At 41.7% G+C, this 20,268-nt stretch overlaps 1 protein-coding gene across 1 annotated transcript; it reads right to left on the minus strand.

The window, feature by feature from the left end:
• Nucleotides 1-7,026: 7,026 nt before the first annotated feature.
• Nucleotides 7,027-19,940, minus strand: PROK2 (prokineticin 2). The gene is made up of 3 exons (XM_027535661.1): nt 19,749-19,940; nt 16,285-16,410; nt 7,027-7,313 (listed from the first exon to the last, which is right to left on the minus strand). The coding sequence occupies exons 1-3, from the start codon at nt 19,842-19,844 to the stop codon at nt 7,209-7,211; spliced, it is 327 nt and encodes a 108-aa protein (XP_027391462.1). The 5' UTR covers nt 19,845-19,940; the 3' UTR covers nt 7,027-7,208.
• Between the last annotated feature and the right edge of the window lie 328 nt (nt 19,941-20,268).

A 20,268-nucleotide genomic window follows, 5' to 3' on the forward strand; every position in this document is an offset into this window, starting at 1 on the left:
TCGGCTCCAAGCTCCAAACCAATTTGCGGCAGGCAAACCACTGCACAAGAACGCAGAAACCAAGTGTTTAGGATCACAGAATGAAGTTTTAACTGTAAGCAAATGCGGCTCTTTTGAAAAGGATGACTCCATTTGTATTGATTAAGGTAGCAGTGGAAGCGTTTTAGCAGAGTCCCTGAATTAGAATGGCTGAACCACTTCTCTGGGCTGCTGGGTGACTTTCTCAGGAGGTTGCTCGGCACCTGCTGGTGGGTTAGCCCTGCCTTCACTCTCTGGTTCCAAAGCAGCCAGATTCAATGCTGCATCTCCCTGATGGAGTGCAATTTACTTTTAAGCCCATAAGGCAGATCATTTCTGCCCACATTCCATTGCTAAGAACTCCGTCATATGGTCATATGTGGCAAGGGCTGCTGGTAAAAGCAGTGTCTAGATGTCATATTGAGTGGCCCAGCTAAAACCTCTTGGGGAAGAGGCAAGGGTAGAGAGAAAAAGGAGGGAGGTGGGGAGAGAGAGGGAAGAGAGAAAAGAAAAGAGAATTTGAGAATGAATGAATTGTGGGAACTTAAAGTCTACCAGCCATGACTTCCATTCAGGGATTTTCCCCCTCTCTAACTGAATCCAGGAAATTAATGAGAGTATTAACATCAGTTGTCTGAAAGACTAATGATTGTAGACAACATTTAACTTCCCAAACCCAGTGATGACACACAGTTAGCAAATATTTTTCTGAAAATTTTTTACTTTGAGCAGCAAATATTTTTTTTTAAAAATTTATACAAGAATAAATATTTATTCATATACCCATGTCCTGGGTCTGAACATGTTTTATTCTTCCATTTCAAACTCCAACTTGGGATTTCAAAAATATGTCTTAAGTGGAAATGTTTAGGAGGAAAGGTCGATCAGTGAAAGGACCGTGGCAATATCTAAGCAGAGAGCCACCTTAAAGAAAAAGCATTGATGTTACTGCTGACACGCAAGGCTGTGGCCATCTTATCCCAGCATGGGCCCTATGGAGAAGGGGCCAAACTGATTTGCTTCAAGACAAGACAGAGAGGTGACAGTTTGAGGGTGCGGTAGGCTGTGGGTAGAGCGGAAGTGATACTGGCGTTGAGTTGCTGCTGTTGATCGCACACTAGATGATGGAGATGTGGCCTTCCTTAAACAATTTTGCTTAATTTTGTTGATGTTTAAGAAATTCCATAATAAAGTGATGATTTTTTTGCTTTTTGCTTTGAAGAATGAACCACATACACTCATGTCAACTTCAGCCTTGTCCATAGGGACAGACCTGTGACAGACCTGTTCCAAGTTGCACTGAGAAAACTCCACTTGTGAAACTTCTCAAAGGCTATTCAGACCTACCTTTAATAAAACACAATTTTTCTCCAATACGCCCTATACAGTTTTTGAGAGTTTCTGCTTGCTAAGTCACTTCAGTTGTGTCCGACTCTTTGCAATCCTATGGACTATAGCCCACCAGGCTCCTCTGTCTATGGGATTCTCCAGCAAGAATACTGGAGTGGGTTGTCATGCCCCGCCCCAGGGGTTCTTCCTGATCCAGGTAGGTTCTTTACCAATAGTGCTACCTGGGAAGCACTGAGTTTCTGCTACAAAAATATTTTTCATAAATTATTTCTCTCAAAAAGATGAGAAAAAAGTGGATTCCAACAATGTGGAAGTTTGTGCACTCTGAAGATGTGAAATGTTACATCTCAAATTATCTTACCTGAGCCCTTCCCCTCAAGCTTTAAAGAGTGACTTAATATAAAAATGTCTTCCTTGAAACACAGTAAAATGAAGAGCTGACCTAAAACTGGTATTTCTTTAAACAGTATACACACTGTTTAAGTTACGAAATGTTTACCTCTCCATGACTTTGAATGCAAAATGATAGGCTTTTTCTTTTTAATTTTTAGAATACCAATTTTGTAAAACCCCACTGGGAGGCTTAACTTTTTTTTTTTTAATACTGTCATTTCAATTTTGTACAGTACTGAAACAAAACCTTATACAAGCAGATACAAAATATCTTCAGGATAAACCAATGGTTCTCACAGGTAGACAATCTACCCTGGCCCCTAACCCCTGGGGACATTTGCTGATATCCAGAGACACTTTTGGGTGTCACAACTCAGGGGAACTACCATCAGCTAGTAGGACAGGAACCAGGGGTGCCTCTAAACATTCCATAATGCGCTGGACAGCTCCACAACAAAAACTCAACTGACCCAGAAAGTCAGAAGTGTCAAGGTTGAGAACTCTGGTTACAGTAAGAAAATGCCTGGAACTATTCTTCTCAGTCGCAGCTCCAAGGATCAGGCCGTGGTTTTGCCTGGCTGGCACGATTCACACTTCGTTAAGGATGAAAATCCCCTGTGGACACAAAGATGCATGCTCTTTATGTATACAATACAGGTAAACCAGTGCATTCTATCATCAGAAATCATGCTCGTACCATGATTTTTTCACTTCTTGCTTTCAATCTTTTGTGATATACCTATGTTTGATTGATATGCTTACTAGAGTGAGCGATTAGTTAGTTTGCTGCAATATTGGACTTTCTAAAGCATTGTGATGATTTAGGGGCCCAGTAAAATAGAATCCTGGGATGTATGGGCAAGTGGACAGGTAGACGGGAGTGTCTGCTTGGAGGTTCAAAAGCTGAGTCACCTGGGAGGGTGCGTTTAAAGAGTAAGAGAGAGAAGCTGGGGCCCCACACCCCACCACAGTGTCCGCAGGAAAGCCAAGGGACCAGCTAGGCTGGACCCAGGCCTGCTCCCTAATCTTATTCTAAGGAACTTTGAATTGACTCCTCCAACGATCTATGTAACTGACACTAAAGTGCTCCAGGGGGACCCTTCTGCAAACTTCCCTCTAGAAGTAGTATATGGGAGGGGTGGACAGGAAAAAGAAAATGCATTCATTTATGTCTGGAGATCATAACTACTCTTGAGGGTTGCAAGAAAAGACAAAGACAAAAGCTACACGTGTGGCTTCTAATTAGACAGGCATCTCATAAAGCAGCATTAGTGAAGCAGTAGCTTTTCTACAGAAACATATTCCTTTATGCTTTGTCAGTGGCCCTCAGCCATGGGTGCACCTTAGAAGGAAATGAGTACCTTTAAAAACATAATCCTAACATCCAGACCTCATTCCAATTTTAGACATGTCAAATTGGAATCTCCAAATGGTGGATGGTAGATGATGGAAAATGAGAATGGTGCCTTAAGAACAGTACACTAATTAGCGCCTCTAACCTGGGGAAATGTATACTCTGAAAGTGGTGGGGGGACATAGGGGAAAATACACTTTAAGAGTTATGCTGTTAAAGATTATTATCTTGCTGCTGCTGCTGCTGCTAAGTCACTTTAGTTGTGTCCGACTCTGTGCAACCCCATGGATGGCAGCCCACCAGGCTCCCCTGTCCCTGGGATTCTCCAGGCAAGAACACTGGAGTGGGTTGCCATTTCCTTCTCCAATGCAGGAAAGTGAAAAGTGAAAGTGAAGTCGCTCAGTTGTGTCCGATTCCCAGTGACCCCATGGACTGCAGCCCACCAGGCTCTTCCGTCCATGGGATTTTCCAGGCAAGAGTACTGGAGTGGGATTCCATTGCCTTCTCCGGATTATCATCTTGGGGACACGTTAAAAAAATACTAGAACAAAAGCAATTCTTTTTAATGCAAAGGGAGTACTGAGAATTAACAAATCAGAAGGGACCAAAGGATGAAAAAAAGATTAATTCTGAGGATATTACCTGAAATACATGCAATAGGTTGAAACAGAAAGATCATAAAAGGTTGCTAGTCAATTTTAGACAGTAACCTTCATTGCATAGCAAAAACATCCTGCTTTTAACCTGAAAATGGCCCCCGACTTTATAATCTTCTAAAAAATGAAGTAAGAAGAGCGCCAGCTGAGATTCTGATGTTAGAACCAAGGAAGAATAAAGTTTATGTGTTTCATCTATCACTAATGTGGGTTGCTAAAGTTCCACAAAAGGCTCCACTGAATGCTGGAAAGGAAGATGTCCTTCAGTTAGATGAGAGGATTTGTAGGGGAACACTTCTGGCACAAACGTTTCTACAGTTAGACATGTGTACCCCAATGTTCATTGCAGCCATTGTTTACAATAGCCAGGACATGGAAGCAACCTAGATGTCCATCGGCGGACGAATGGATAAGAAAGCTATGGTACATATACACAATGGAATATTACTCAGCCATTAAAAGAATACATTTGAATCAGTTTCTAATGAGTGGATGAAACTGGAGCCTATTATAGAGAGTGAAGTAAATCAGAACAAAACCACAATACAGTATAATAACACATATATATGGAATTTAGAAAGATGGTAACAATGACCCATATGCAGACAGCAAAAGAGACACAGATGTATAGAAACAGTCTTTGGACTCTGTGGGAGAGGGAGAGGGTGGGATGATTTGAGAGAATAGCATTGAAACATGTACATTATCATATGTGAACAGATTGCCAATCCAGGTTCATCCATGAGACAAGCTGCTCAGAGCTGGTGCACTGGGATGACCCTGAGGGATGGGATGGGGAGGGAGGTGGGAGGGGGGTTCAGGATGGGGAACACATGTACACCCATGGCTGATTCATGTCAAGGTGTGGCAAAACCCACTACAATATTGCAAAGTAATTAGCCTCCAATTAAAATAAAATTTTTAAAAGTGCTGCTCTTAAGAAAAGGCTGAACCGTTTTCACGAAAGTCAATGGATTTCTTTGCAAGAAATCCAAAGATCCACTTGAGTTTGGTCAGTAGCTTCTGCATAAAATCTATTTCTACTTAGAAAGAATGGAATCCACTCACAAAATTTATATCAGACTAGATTGTGACTTAGGTGTTCTTGCATAAATTCCTCACTTTGCCTTACTTTTAGAAATTCTGGCCTATGAAGTTCAACTTCCATGAGAGCTTGTCCTAGGGACTGGAAGAAACAGCACCACCATACCATCTTTACAGAGCAAAGCTTTGAGTGCTTTGCACACAATTATTTAAAAACTGTCCAGGAACACGACCACAAGCTTTTTACAACAACTGTTTGATAAGTGCTGGTAACAAGTTAAAAAGTAATAACCAAATAGAAGAGCACACTCCTCAATAAAAATAATAACCAACGAGAGAGGTAACAAATGACAAAGCTCTGTTTTTCTTTGAATGGTAGTGCATCAGTAGGTACAGTTCTAAGTTTTGTACACCCAATTCACATAATATTCTCTTGGCTGTGTATACGCAGTCTAAGTTTTTAGGTATTGATTTAAAATATCAAGTTGTATATAAAAGCAAACTTTTATAAAAGCTACATGTCTTTAACCTGGGGGAAAACAGATGATTGACCCAATCAAGTTTTCACCACTTATTAAAAGGAGTGTTGAACATTATGTGAAAACAGCACTGAGCAAAATTGAGCAAAATTACCCATAATTCAACTTGAAGACTTTTTTCCCCCGGCAAACTCACCAAGGAATGTTTCTTGAACGCAAACTAACCTGAACCAAAAATAATCCTTCTACGACCAAGTATGGTACTAAGTACAGCAAAATTCAATACACTTATAGCAAAACTTACCCCAGGGGAAAAGTTATATATAATATGCAACTGTAAGTCCTGGCTGAATAAATAACTATACAGTGAACAACTACTTTTTGTGGGTTAGTCGGTTGGCATGGCCACTTTAGTCAGTTAAACACATTTCAGAAGTTGTTTATTTGCAAATTTGAATCCATTTACAATACTTGCTGGGTTTTTTCAAGGCATCGCCATAGGCCAGGACCTAGCACCCTGCCTAACCACTTATGGTCAGCACCCATTACTATTTGCTGAATCAAGACAGTGAAATGCCATGAGTCCATTTTGATTACAGTTATGCATGTCATAATTTTCCTTCATTCCCCCAAACCTCACCGATTTATACATTATTTTTGTACTACCATAAAACTCATGCAAACAGAACGTTCCTGTATGCAAAAGGAAAATGTACACTCTGTTAGGACTATATTACCAACTCTGGAGTCTTTACCCATTTTTTAATATGGGCTATATAGAATCCGCTTGTAATAAAAACTGACAACTGTGACAAAAATAAGGATATAATATTAAAAATAAATCAAATGATATACAGTACTGTCATTCTGATACAGAATTTTTACACAGCAATAGTGGTACGTACAAATGACAGGGTGTCAGGCAATCCATTACAACAGACCTTTGGGTTACAGATAAAGTTTAAGTGACAACTTAATATTGATTCTAACATGGTAACTAGTGTTATGCCAGATTAAAATCAATACATCTTCTTCAAGTGACATTTTCTGGAACATCTCTAACTAGGAGACTTTTGTTAAAAAAAAATCCTTATAAAAAGAAAAAGAAATAAATGTAGTATTGTACTGGAAATGTCTTTTTTTAAAAAAAAAAAAATCCCAAATCTATAAATCTAGACTAATTTGACTTCCCATTCTCTCTGTCCTTACACTGGTCAACCGTAGACCTGGCACCCACTTACATAAGCAGGTTCAAGTTCAGGAGCAGCCCGTCTCTACTCCCTATAAGAGAAGTTTAGGGTATCTGGTTCAACTACACATTATTTCCACTGTTTAAGTATCAGGCAAAAAAGCTTGATTCTCATCAGTGATTCTGCCAGCAAGCTCAAGGATATGGATCCTCACTTTAAAATGCTAGAGGGTCAGGGAGGGAAATGCCAAACAATAAAATGAGAGTCTTAAAACTCATTGGGGAATGAAGGAAAGAGACCCAAGTGGTGTGTTGTGTGTGTGTGTGTGTGTTGGTGGGACAGGGCTGGGGACAGGGTATGTTTAGGGGAAAAAAATTTCTGTAACAAAATAACAGATTTGTATTCTCTGCACTTCTGCGAAAATGGGTGAGTTATTGGCATTAAAAAAAAAAAAAGCCAAATGAAAAAACAAACAGGGAAATGAGAACTGTTCCATAATGTCCTGCACTTTATGTTTCTATTCAAATGTAAATCCCCTTTCAATCAAAAAAAAAAAAAAAAAAGTGCAACATCATTTAAAAATCAAAGAAGGAAATGTGACTTAGAGAACTAAGGAAGCAATAGCATTTCTTTCTGGCATATTATCTGTTGACACAATCACAGGTGAACAGGCTTTACAGACATTGTGTGGCTGTTCACATTTAAAGCGTCTCCTCTAAAGTGATTACTTCTGGGCTAAACATGTGTATCGGTTAAACGAAGTCCGTGAACAGGCCAAGCCAGGCAGGCATGGACACGTGTGATGCATTCTCCGCCCAAGAAATGGAACCTAAATAAAAAAGAAAACCGAGTTAGAGCAGGAAATGTTAAAAAGGAAAAAACTATTCTTAAGGAATTTCTTTGAATAGAAGTTAGTGTTTATTAAATATTAACTATTCCTCAAACAACAGCAACTACTTTCATGTATTATCCTTTTGTAGCCTTCCAACCACTCTGTGAAGATGGCAAACACTTTAATCACACCCATCTGATAGATGAGAGACAAAAGCACAGAGAGGTTAGGAACTTGCCTGAGGTCACATATCCAGAACTTGAAGCTTGGCTGACAAGTGGACCTGAAGGACCAAGCATTTAAACAGCAAGCTACATTGTCTTTTACTTTTTCTCATATAATTCTTTTTTAGAGTGTCCTGCTACTGAAGCTCCTTGAAGAGAACATAATTTTTTGGCACGACCACATGCGTACAATAAGCAAATAAAAATTCACTGATGATGAGAAATGTATAAATTCATACATTTGTGCAAAGATGTGAGCGAGTTCCCTGGCAGTCTAGTGGTTAAGATTTGGTGATTTCACTGCCATGGCCTGGGTTCAATCCCTGGTCAGGGAACTGAGATCCTGCAAGCCAACAAAATCAGGGAAAGAGGCAGCCCAATTTGCAGCAATGCAACAGAGCAAACCCCAGGCGGGAGAGCCAGCAGCAAAAGGCTGCTCTCACCCCAAGCACAGTTTGGTTGCCGTTTCTAAGAACCTGCTTGAACCTGGGTGAAACTTGAACCAAGCACAGTTCAACCAAACTGAACCAAGCACAGTTCGGTGCTCGAACTAAACCGAACTGAACCAAGCACATTTCGGTGAAGCTTGAGCCAAGCACAGTTCAACCGAACCGAACCAAGCACAGTTCAACCAAACTGAACCAAGCACAGTTCGGTGCTTGGGTGACTTCCTGAAGTTCAGTGCTTGGGTGACTTCACCTGAACTTGGGTGAAGCTTGAACCAAGCACAGTTGGAACCGAACTGAACCAAGCACAGTTCGGTACTCGAACTAAACCGAACTGAACCAAGCACATTTCGGTGAAGCTTGAGCCAAGCACAGTTCAACCGAACCGAACCAAGCACAGTTCAACCAAACTGAACCAAGCACAGTTCGGTGCTTGGGTGACTTCCTGAAGTTCAGTGCTTGGGTGACTTCACCTGAACTTGGGTGAAGCTTGAACCAAGCACAGTTCGAACCGAACTGAACCAAGCACAGTTCAGTGCTTGGGTGACTTCACCTGAACTTGGGTGAAGCTTGAACCAAGCACAGTTCAACCAAACCGAACCAAGCACAGTTCAACCAAACCGAACCAAGCACAGTTCGGTTGCTGTTCTAAGAACCTGCTTGAACCTGGGTGAAGCTAGGTTGAGGAGGGTCAACTAGCAACTGGTGTGGTCGTTCTCTGTGCCAGGGGCAAGTGAAGGACTCACAAAACATGTATGCTTTCTAGAGGCAAAGAGCAAAACCCACCCTTCTTCCCATAGGAATGGTGCCCCCTTGAGAATCTGCCTGCTTTGCAAGGGATAGGGAGAAAGTTTAACTGTAGGCCTGCAAGTGGTTGAGGATAATGAAATGAGATGGCAAATTACCCAATTGAGGGTAATGTGAGAGAGGACAGCTACTGCAATCTCATGCCGTCAGGGGATCCGTCCACAGCTGACATGCGGCACAGAAATGCATCCTTCCTGCCTCCCAGCTCAAATGCTTCCTTTGGTATCATGCTAGCACATTTCCTATTCCACCAAAAGAGACTGCCCCACAAGAGTGATCTATCCGTACAAGAAAATCTTGAGATGCATCTTCCAGATGCCTTCGAAATCATTTCTTTCTGCATCAAACAAAAGGCTGAACAAAAGGCTGTCTGCAGACAGTGGCAGAACCATTCTAACCTTATTTTCAGGTTGAACTGATTGGATGGATCCAATTCTATGGGTGTTCAGCAATGGTCAAGGCTAATTATTCTGGGCATTATCTTTGGATGCTACCATGCTCATGTGCTCCTTACCTTTTTCTTTCTTCTTCTCTTCCTCTTTCTTCTTTCCTGCCTTCCATTTCCAAAATGGTTCTGGAAGGGCCAGGGAGATGGTTGAGATCAATAAATACCAAGGGAAGAGTAGGCAGGTGGGGGTGGCACGTGGTGAACAGGCAGGACCATCCCAGTTCCTCTGTCCTTTTGTGAGAGCATTACTTTTGAGGTTCAAAGGGCAGTGTCTCCATGGGGGCACATGGCCATCGGTCCCATGCAGACACGGGCTAGAATGGTTCTGTCACTGTGTGTGTCAAAGGGTCCATGGAAGGCCGGCTCATTTGTTGCCACTGAGAATATATCAGAGGAGGTGGGGGCAGCAGGAATGGCTTGGACAATTACAAGTGGATGGCATGAGACATAATAACTCATGACTTTGGCCTAGAGATTTTGAGAGATTCCTTTCGCTGAGCCCCAAACTACTGCATGAACCAGCGGTTCTCAGTCTGGGGTGATGCTGCCCCCAGGAGACGGCTGGCAATGTCCAGAGAGGCAGTTTTGTGTGTCACAGTGCAGGGAGGGGGCATCTGGTGGATAGAGGCCAAGGATGTTGCTAAACATCCTACAACTCAGGGGACCTTTCCCATGTCAGAGTTATCTGTTCTCAAATGTCCACAGTGCCGAGGCTGAGGAACAAACACAGGTGGCAAGGAACAGGAGCCTGGAAAGGGTGAGTGCTACCTGTAACAAGCATGTCAAACTGTTACACGTGGAGAACACCAATCAGGTGTCTCCTGTTCATTCGTTCAACAGACTCCAACTGCGTGTCACCAGCACATCAGGCCCTGTTTCAGGTACTGAGGATACAGCGATGAATCAAACAAGAAAGGTCTCCGCCCAGCAATGGAGGGTCATATCAACGACAGCTACTCAGTAAGACAGTTTCAGCTACTACGAATCCCAGGCTTCAGTCTGACGCTCTGTGCACCTCGACACTGTGGTCACCCTTGGGTCTGCCACGTGGGTTCTCAGCAGCAAAAGCAGCAGGAAAGAAAAATGACTCGCACCGGCAGCCTGCCGCAGGCCAGGCCACAGCAAGGCATGATGTCTGAGTGTCATGCTAAAGCTGGGTGCCAGATTTCTGTCTCCCTGTGACACAAGCTAAGTGGCTTCCTCTTGAGATGAAGCAACACAGCTGACCGAGGTCATCAAGCCACAAAAGGGACATGTCACAGTCAAACCCATCTCCATCTTCTTCCAAATACCACCAGGCCCAGATTCCAGGCCCTGAGAAGAAAAGGGAATCTTTTAGTTTTGAGTGCATTAACACTCAGCCTGGTACAAAGGACACACTCAAAAATATATGTGTCAAATGCTTGTCTTCTACCCCAATCCCACCATAGGCTGTGACCTCCCTGAGGGGTAAAAAGGTGACCTTCTCAGCTCCTGCGGCTCCACCTTTGTCCTAAATTCCTCTGCCTGGCACTGATCAATGCCACCAAACTCAGAAACCAAAGGCTCTTGCTTATGCAGAGTCCCTCCAGGGTCTAGGAAGGGCCCTGGCAATGTGTTCTCAAGGTCATGTGTTTTTGTGAAACCTTCAAAAATGTCTATTATTCTTTTCTTACCCAGGGCATCATGACCGTGTAAACATCAACCTACATTTGCTGCAACTCAATTTAACACAATGATTAAACTGGCAGGTCCCTTTATACCTGGGTGCCCTTTTCTTATTTTTATCCTTTTTCAAGATTCAGCCTGTGTTTCTCCCTCCCTCACCCGAGCTTTTCTACACTGGACAAGCCTGTAGCAGTTTTCTCCTCCATCTACGTGCTCTCAATCACACACACTACGATTTCTGACATGGTGAACACCCCATAGATACCTGCCAATTTCTTGTCTGGCCCATTCACTGCTATTTCTACATTCATGTATGGCAAGCCTAGTAGCTGTCTGACAGTCACACAAGCACAAGAAAGTGTGCACAGAAGATGCATCTTTAGATGTATTAATACAGCCAAGGAGCTAATCATTCAGTACCAACGTGACGCTTTACTTTAGAATCAACTATGCACTCAAGCCAATGTTTCTAATACTGTAGATTTCCAATCAGCAAATTCTAGGAGTTACCAAGGCAGAACCTTCAGCACTCTTGAGAAGGCATGATGCCCAACACATCTGCAGCATTTTTAAAGAGAAAACAGCGCTGATATAAAACCAAAATATTATTTGTGCTCTCTCTCAAAACAGAGTCAACTGTGTTAAAGAAGGGAACACAATGGGATACTTGAAGAAAAGCTGAGTCACGTGACATAAAAAGCACTGGCCCAATAATTTTTTTCCTTAATAAAACCAGTTTTCTTACCACTTTATCAATAGAAGTATATAGTTCAAAAACATTCAAATGGTATGAGTGCATAAAATAAAAATGACAAGTCCCATACATCCACAGTTTCTGGTTTCAATAGGTCTGATGAGTGCCACTGTATGGTTTCTTTTAATTTTTTTTTCTTTTGGTAATAGGCATATATTCTCATGGTTTCCCAGGTGGCACTACTGGTAAAGAATCTGCCCGCCAGTGCAGGAGATGTAAGAGGTGTGGGTTCAAGCCCTGGATGGGGAAGATCCCCTGGAGAAGGAAATGGCAACCCACTCCAGTGTTCTTGCTTAGAGAATCCCATGAATGAGGAAGATGGCAGGCTACAGTCATAATGTCGCGAAAAGTCAGACACGACTGAAGCAACTTGACACAGTACATATATTCTCAGAACCCTAAATATATAATTATTGATCTGTTCCCCTCCTGTGAGCATCATGTTAACCTGGGGCCTGTGCTGACTCAAGTGGATCCAACACAGACCTGGGCCTCCCACTGCACTGTGTCCCCAGAAAAAATAAAGAAAAAACAGGGAATGGTGGGCCAGCCTCCTTGGTTGTACGGAACTGGACTTGAGTTGGGGAACCTTGAGTCTCTGGGACTAGAGGGGCATAAAAGATATGCAAGAAATAAGAGTGGTAGTTTCTGCAGGTCAAAGGGCCCCCTGACACACACACATCCTGGCAATCATGTGTGGCAGCCACCAGCACCTGTGTGGATGACGGCAAAAGAAGTTGTGTGCTTGGGTAGCTGATGAGTTCCCTAGGAGGTGAAGATGCTGCATCTCCTGTGCTGTGTCTTGATAGGCTAAGTAAAAGACGCATTAGACAGTGGTGCGCACCCGGCGTGATTCCAGCCCCCTGCAACGCCTGGGGGGACATCTAGAGGCCATGTTGGAGGTCACCACTGGGATGGGGTGCTACGGCACCTAGCGGGTAGAGACTAGGGCCGCTAGTAAACACACTGCAATGCCCAGGGCCACCCCCACAACGAGGAGCCATCCAGTCTAAACTGTCAGAAGAGCCGGGCTCAGAAGTCCTCTTGTCAACTGGAAATCATGTTCTTCAGAAAAGGAGAATGGATTAGTCAAGTTTTAAAGTGCAGCTCAAAAACAAAAATAAAAAACCAAAGCAAGTGCTAAAAAAGTGTTAACATAAAAAACAGAGCAAAATTTAAAAATAAGATTAATTTTTTGAAGGAAATATAGATTAAATTTAATATTTTAATAAAATAATAAGCAATAAAAGTACTCATCACATAATTTTAAACTTCTAAAGCCCATGAGTAAATAGCATAGGATGGACATGACTAGTCTTTGTAAGCTCTGTTAATAAAAGTGTGGGTACCAATAGAAACTAGTGTTTCTTAAACTGGAGAAAGCAATAAACAGCAAAGTATTCCCAGTAGATACGTGATTTAATAATGCACTCTTAATTATTAAAAAAGAGTTGTTAAAGAAAAATCAATACGTTATAACTACCATCTGCCTAAAAATGTGTTTAGAAAGCATGCATCCTATTCCTTTCAAGTAGACTTATATTTTATTCTATTTTTGAATGATCAAATGTGAAGTTAAAAACTTTACAAAATTGTAGCCTAGGAGTGTCTAAACTGTCTAATTGATACATCAGAAACAAAATAGTAAAATGAATTCAATAGTTTCTACCTATAGGTCTTAATTTCATTCATCAAATACTGTTCACTTTATCAAAATAAATATCGGTGGCTAATGTCTAAGCCAAACCAGAATAGAAAGTTTAAAATTAGAGCAGGTATAGTCCTCACCTATTCATAGTCTTGTGCTTCTAATACACCAGTCCCTGTGACCACAATCAGAGTTAATCTATTTTTTTTTAGAAGGCAAAAAGAAAGTGGAGGGGGGAAAGTAATGAACACATCACATTTAAAAGAACTTTTATACAGCATCCATCTATATTTTTACCATCTACTAATCAACTGTAAAACTTTAGAGTAGAGTCTCACCAGGACATATTTATTTTAAAATGGGTTTTTTTTTTTTTAAGTTGTTTTGAATAGAGTATAGCTGAAAGATACTCTGGAAGAACTAGGTTTTCATCAGGATAAGTAAATTTCACTCAGAACAAGTAACAACTCTGGAACAAGAACTAGGTTATTGAAATGACCTATGAAAATGTATTTTCAAGACAGTAAAATAACCAATATGAACAGCTGTAATATTGAGGTCTAAAAACATGGTTCAAGTGGTTATCTGAATGGGGGTAAGTTCAGATCTGACGTTAACATCTTACTTTTTCAGTACTTTCCGTTCTTTTATCACTTAATTTTACTATGAAAACTATAATCTGTTATCATAGACTTTATTATCAACAGTGTGATTAAAAGCACAGCACAGAGATGCTCCTGGGTTTATGGCAGGAGAATGATTTTGTTTTCTTTCAAAACTGACTTCGCACTAAACCTGAACTAGAAACTATAGGAACCAGGAAAATAGAATCTGGTTCTCTTGTCAAAATATCTCAACATTTGGAAACCTCATCAGAACTACAAGATGAGACAGATTTCAACTCTGGACTATTCTGTGTCATCTCAGGGAACATCTTCCCTACACAAACCCATCTGGGTTAATTGCACTGAAAAAAAAGTTCAAATTAAACATGACCACAGCTTTCACTGAAGTAGATGCCAATGGAGTGATGGACAGAGCAAAATCCAGAGCCTGTTCTCTGACCTATCGCCTTGGGACCTCAGCCACATACTGAGCCCCTGGGAGGCTGAATGTTGTACAGAGGATGGGAGAAAACCAAACCTTACTTCACAGACTTGTATTAAATGAGAAACACATCCACGACAATTAGCATCATATCGAGGATCTGGTACACCATGGCATACAAGTAGCAACTAGTACTGCTATTTGTACAAAAATAGTTACCCAGAATGTGTCATTCTTGACTTGTTTTAGCAAACCAGCTGGGGTAGCGGAGGTTATACTAACAATGTACAAAGACAACTAATTATGAAAGAACAGTGAATTAAGAGTCAACTTTTAAGCAACAGCGACTCCCATGGACAAAAGATGGCTCGTGTTGGATAAGGCTGATGAAAAAAACTGAGACCGATGCCAAAGGCGGCTGGGCAGGTTTCACCCTCCACCCCCACCCCCACCAAGGGGAATGGGGTTAGTGGTTTGGCACAGAGCCAGACAACTAACGGTTTTGAAACCTTTCCTGTCTCAAAATGGCCGGGAATAAAAGGTGCATATCATGCTTACAAACGACAGTACCGGCTCAAGCGGTCAAACCATGGTGAGGAATGGTACCAATGCAACAGGAAGTGTTTCTCAAGGAAACCACAGGAGAGCCCAAGGTCATCTTCAGATGGGTCTAAACAACCAGGGTTCCCACTACAGCACATTGAGCGAAACCCCAATTTTCTTATTTCATTCAGATAGAGTCAAAACCTTAGCTGTTATCTGTGACTGTGGAGTATGGGAAAGATATTTGGCTCCATTTCAGTTTTAAACCCTAAGCCACATGTGGGGAAAAGAAAGCAGAAGGCAGAATTCAGTTTGCTTTGAGAACATTTAACCTGTTTTTAGAGGATGTGATGGGTAGAGAGAGAACACTGCAGAGGACTGAACTCACCTCCAACAAGCCCCAGGCCTGGGACACGTCCTCAAGCACACACACGCCGCTCCCCACCCACCCCTGCACCCTGGACCCCATGTAGCTGCTGGTAAGTGAGGATGTACTAACGGCACAAGAAGAGCAAGGCACCTGCAGCCTGGCACCCCTGGGGATTTGGCTGGAACCATACTGGGTTTCACACGCTTTGTATCTGAAGGACACGGATTCTCCAGGTTCCACAAACTTCTCTGCTCCCTCCTACCTGCCACCCACCCACTTCTGGAAGTCCTACACAGCTCTCTGGCCCCTGCAGACAGGAGGGTCTGCAACACCTGAGGACACAACCTCTGCAGCCCCATCCGATACTGCCGTCACTCCTGCCACTTCCTGTCAATAACTTTCCAAAAATGGTGTTTAGGTCATTGTGATATGGAGCTGTTAGAGAGGAAAATAAACTGGAAAGGTAAACATCATGAATCTCCAGGGTTGTGAACATTGCATCCTGTGGAGAGAGTCAAAATGTAGGACTTTCAAGTTAAAATACAAGTGGATCATTTTCTACAAAACCCATGGATCATTTTCTACAAAACCCAAAGCACAAACTTATGTGCTTCTGCCTTTTCAGTAGGTCTGATTTCAGCAAAGAAGTATACACAGTATTTTATATATACACACATATATGTATATAAATGGTAATATATATACATAAATGGTCTTTTAGGATATAAAATACATTCATATATCCAAAAGTAATATATATTTATATCCTAAAACTGTTAAGCAAAATTCGGTATTTCAAATTATTTTTATGAAATGTTTCTAATGCCATGAGAATGAAGATATGTAAATGATTAGTTAAATAAGGATGGTAAGAATACAGTTCTCTCAGATGGAAATGGAGAGGAGAATGGAAGAGGTTTTCCACTTCATCTTCTCTGATTTCCAATTTCTAGCACATTTCATGTCATAGAGGCCTTGCTTGGAGTTGAGTAACTGAAATGTAAGAAAACCAACAAGAACACATATATACTAACTTTACGAGTCATCGGATGGCAACTGTCTCCCACTTTGCCCATCGGTGTGCAAATCCGTATGCTCTTAACCCAGAGACTAACAGCACAGCACATGCCTCCACCACACTGGGGGTCCCTGTCGCAGGCCTGAAATGTGATAAGCAAACAGATAAAGATAATCAGAATGACTCAGGCTAAAATTAGCAGTAAAAAAAAAAAAGCTCTTTTAATATCTCACAGCTATGATTTTAATAATCTTACATGTTTATAAAAACTGTAATCATTTATTTGAACATATTTACAATAAAATCTGATCAGAGATTTTCCCACTTGGTGAAAAAAAAAAGCCTAAATAATGGCCCACAGAGTATGAAAATTATAAACCCCAATACTTTTTAAAAAAATCAGCTCTCTTTTTCTAGTGCTTTATGGATGAAACAGCTTTGAACTTGAAGTTTATATTGGTCTTTTACCATACGTGGCCATTAGGAACTACATAAATTGAATCACAAGATTTTATAACTATTAACGGTAGAATAAAGTGGGCCCAATTTAAAAAAGAGATTTAAATGGTCTCTAAATCTATCATGAAATGCTCCAGATCCGTAAAGATACCGATGTAAATTTAAAAGTATAACTCATTTTCTCTTTCAAATATTTGCATTTTGGTTCATGAGATTTAACGTTTCTCACACCTCTGACTTGATTTTCACCATTTCCTTTTGAAAGAAAGAAATTTCATAGGCTGAGAATGGCCAGACCAAGACTTTTGCCTTATGTTACTCTTTTTTTTTTAGGTGAGTAACCTGCAAAAAAGGAAATTATTGGCTTAGGGTATACATATGTGTACAATATAAGATTAATGAAACTATTCTGAGATCCATCAGATTTAGAAATGCAAGTGAAAGATTCAATTATCAACAGTGAATACTCAAGACACTTGTTCCTAATATAAAAATTGTAAATACATATAATCAAAGAATCAGCTATGGAGGAATTTCCTCACTTGACTAAACAGAAGTAAATAATGAAGTGTAAACTTATTTGCATAAAAGTAGATCCAAAGAACTATGGTTCTTTCCTAGAACCATCCATAAATAGGATGCTTTGTTTGAATGGTGTTCAGTAATCTGTTTTGTTAGTGTTAAGGTGAGAACATCCTATACTATATATGTAAGAAGCTAAGAAATCTATAATTTAGACAAATTTAAGCGCAGATTTAATGCAAATAACTAAGATACTTCTTCAGAGTTCTTAGTTTTGGAGAAGCTATAATTTCGCAAAAGACAAATATATGGGGATACTCATTATTTTTTCATTAAAGTGATCAGCTATATTGTTTTATTTCCCCCATTAGAATTTTTTCTTGGGCTATTTAGTATTGGATAAAAACTGTAATTTTCATCTTGGGGTGTTTAGACATTTATAGGAAAATATACAAACAGTTCCATTTTTCCAGTTTTTATCTGAACATCAGAAATCACACATACGTAGCCATTACATTCCATAAATGAGATGTTCACTGTACGATCTTTTTCAATACAGTTTTAACAAATCTATGTGGACATATAAATCAATTCAAAAATAACCACATTACTACTCCCCAAAAAGTAAATATTTAAGATGGAGGTTTTAGGCAATATTTTATTTCAACAGATTCTTAACACCAGGAATTCTGAAGCCCCACTAGCTCTTTTAATAAGACAATCAAAATCCAGCCAAAATCTCTTAAATTTCAATCAATCACTTGGATTTTAAACATCCTAGAGATGACATATCTAGATAAGTTACTAGGTTTTTCATTTGACTCCAGATGGTTCCTGTCATGGAAACATAACTATATTTATTTACTGCCATGCTGTTTTAGAGAAATTTTTAAAGATCCTTTTATTTTCTAGCACTGTTTTGCAACAAGAAAAACAACACATATAATCGCATATAGCCAGTTTAAATTTTAACAGATAAACATTCAATGTGATAAAATTTCACTTTGTAATAAAAAAGTTTCAGTTCTTGGAAATACTTATAAAGACTTGCATGGGTTTATATATTTTTAATTAGACAGCTGTTTCTTAATGCCCTTCATCTTTAACCTACTGCAAATCTATTCAACTGGTGTTGTCTTGTGAATGGAACAAAAAGATACTTATATTACAAAGGAATTTGGGGCTCAGAGGATTAGCAGAAATTTAAAGAGCCAGCAGGGGAAGATGAGGGAAAACCAATCAGATTTCAATTCTCATGTATTAGAAAGACTTGTAAAAACTTTTTTTCAACCACATGGACTGACAAAGCTATTCAAATACATCTATATCTGTAAAAATCTCTACAAACTATACTAATAAATATCACAATACTTATTAAGTATCTCTTGGCCATAACCCAAATATCTATTGGTTGTAACCAAATACTGTTATAATACAAGGACTTTCAATGTGCTATAAGCATATGGAGACAATAGTGCTTAATTTTGTCAAGACAACGACAGTTCCCTTAAATTTAAATGGTATTTCATTATCTGTGTACTATCATTTCAAACATAAAACTTTTTTCTCTAAACCCTATTATGTGAACTTAGATATTTGAAATAATTTAATGGGGGTGTAAAATACTTTCAGACTTATTAGAGTTGAACAATCAGGAAATGGTAGCGATTCTGCATTGTTGGCATAAAGTAGACATTTTCATTTTGTGCTGTAAAGTTATCCTTCGGATCCACACAAAGAAAATTGTTGGTGGACCTAGGAGAGAACTGAACTAGTTCCTACTTCCACAAATGATGACATCTCTCTAAACTGAAACATCTACAGGATCACCTACTCCATAACTAAGCCAAAGCACTGTAGGTGCGTTTATCAGGAACAGGAAACGGAAAACTTTTACAAGGAGAAGCTCAGGACGTTGGGGGGGAAAAATGAAGAACGCTGGAACTGAGAAGAAAGGACCCACGTTGCTTTTCAAAAGTGCACTTATGACCTTGAACCAAGTTATTTCAAAGGGATTTTGCAGAGAATGCTTTGGGGAGCAAACTCCTCAACCGCAGAATTAAGTCTCCCAGGATCTGGGGGTACTGGTCTTGCCCCTTTACATTTTAAAGCACTTAAATTTTAAGGACAGAGGCTGGAAAAGCTGGGGCAAAGTGCTCGAGAAAACTGCCAAAGGCAACTTCTTTCAACTTAAGAGGAAAAAAGACCAAACGCGAGGACAGAGGGGCAGGCGAGCGTGAGAAGGTGGTGGGGAGCGACCGTGGGCACTTCTTCCAGGGAGCGCCCGATGTCCTGGCCGCCCGCTGCTTAGGGATCAGGGCATCCTCCAAGTGCTCCAAGGGGCGAGTGGGGCAGGTGTCCCGGTCCGGGATAACCCTCCCGTGCCCCCACCTCCCGGTCGCTGTCCCCAAGCCGTCTCCCCCTGGGTTCCCGCCCCCACGACCCGGCGGCACGAGGAGGGCGCGCATCCCGGGTGGACAGGTGCGCCCGGCCGCTTACCCCGGTGATGACCGCGGCGTCGCCGGCGGGAGGTGTGAGCAGCAGCGGAGGCAGCAGCAGTAGGAGCAGCAGGCGGGCGCAGCGCGGGCTTCTCATGGCGCCCTCGGGCCTGGGCGGCTGTTGGGGGGCCGTTGGGGACGCACGGGCTGGAGCGCAGAACGCAGAGCGCCGGGCGGGCCACTCACGCGATCCTGCCGGCGGTTATAAAGGCGAGCCCCGCCGTGACTCACGCAGCCGCCCGGCCGGCCGCACGCGCGGGGGGCATGGCGCGGGCACACCCCCGCGCCCACCCCCCTGCCCCGGCTCCGCTCGCGGCAGGGACTGCTCGCGTCCCTGCCGCGCACGTGTCGCCGTGGTCCCGGGCGCCCCCACTCGGGGCGCTACGCAGGCAGCGCCCCCCGCGCGGCGCCCGGCTCGCGGCCAGCCCCTTGGCTCGCGGCCAGCCACTTGCCTCGCGCCGCGGCTGCCTTCCGCACGCGCCCGCACGTCTTTTTTGGTCAGAGATACCCCCTCTGCTGTC

Source organism: Bos indicus x Bos taurus, unplaced genomic scaffold, assembly GCF_003369695.1.
Source record: "Bos indicus x Bos taurus breed Angus x Brahman F1 hybrid unplaced genomic scaffold, Bos_hybrid_MaternalHap_v2.0 tig00000247_arrow_arrow_obj, whole genome shotgun sequence".
NCBI lineage: Eukaryota > Metazoa > Chordata > Mammalia > Artiodactyla > Bovidae > Bos > Bos indicus x Bos taurus.

Coding starts and splice junctions, on each gene's coding strand:
- PROK2 (XM_027535661.1), bottom strand. CDS start 19,844: ATGAGAAGCCCGCGCTGCGCCCGCCTGCTGCTCCTACTGCTGCTGCCT. Junction 16,411..19,748: donor ACGCCGCGGTCATCACCGGG/GTAAGCGGCCGG, acceptor ATCACATTTCAG/GCCTGCGACAGGGACCCCCA. Junction 7,314..16,284: donor GCCATCCGATGACTCGTAAA/GTTAGTATATAT, acceptor TTTTTTATTTAG/GTTCCATTTCTTGGGCGGAG.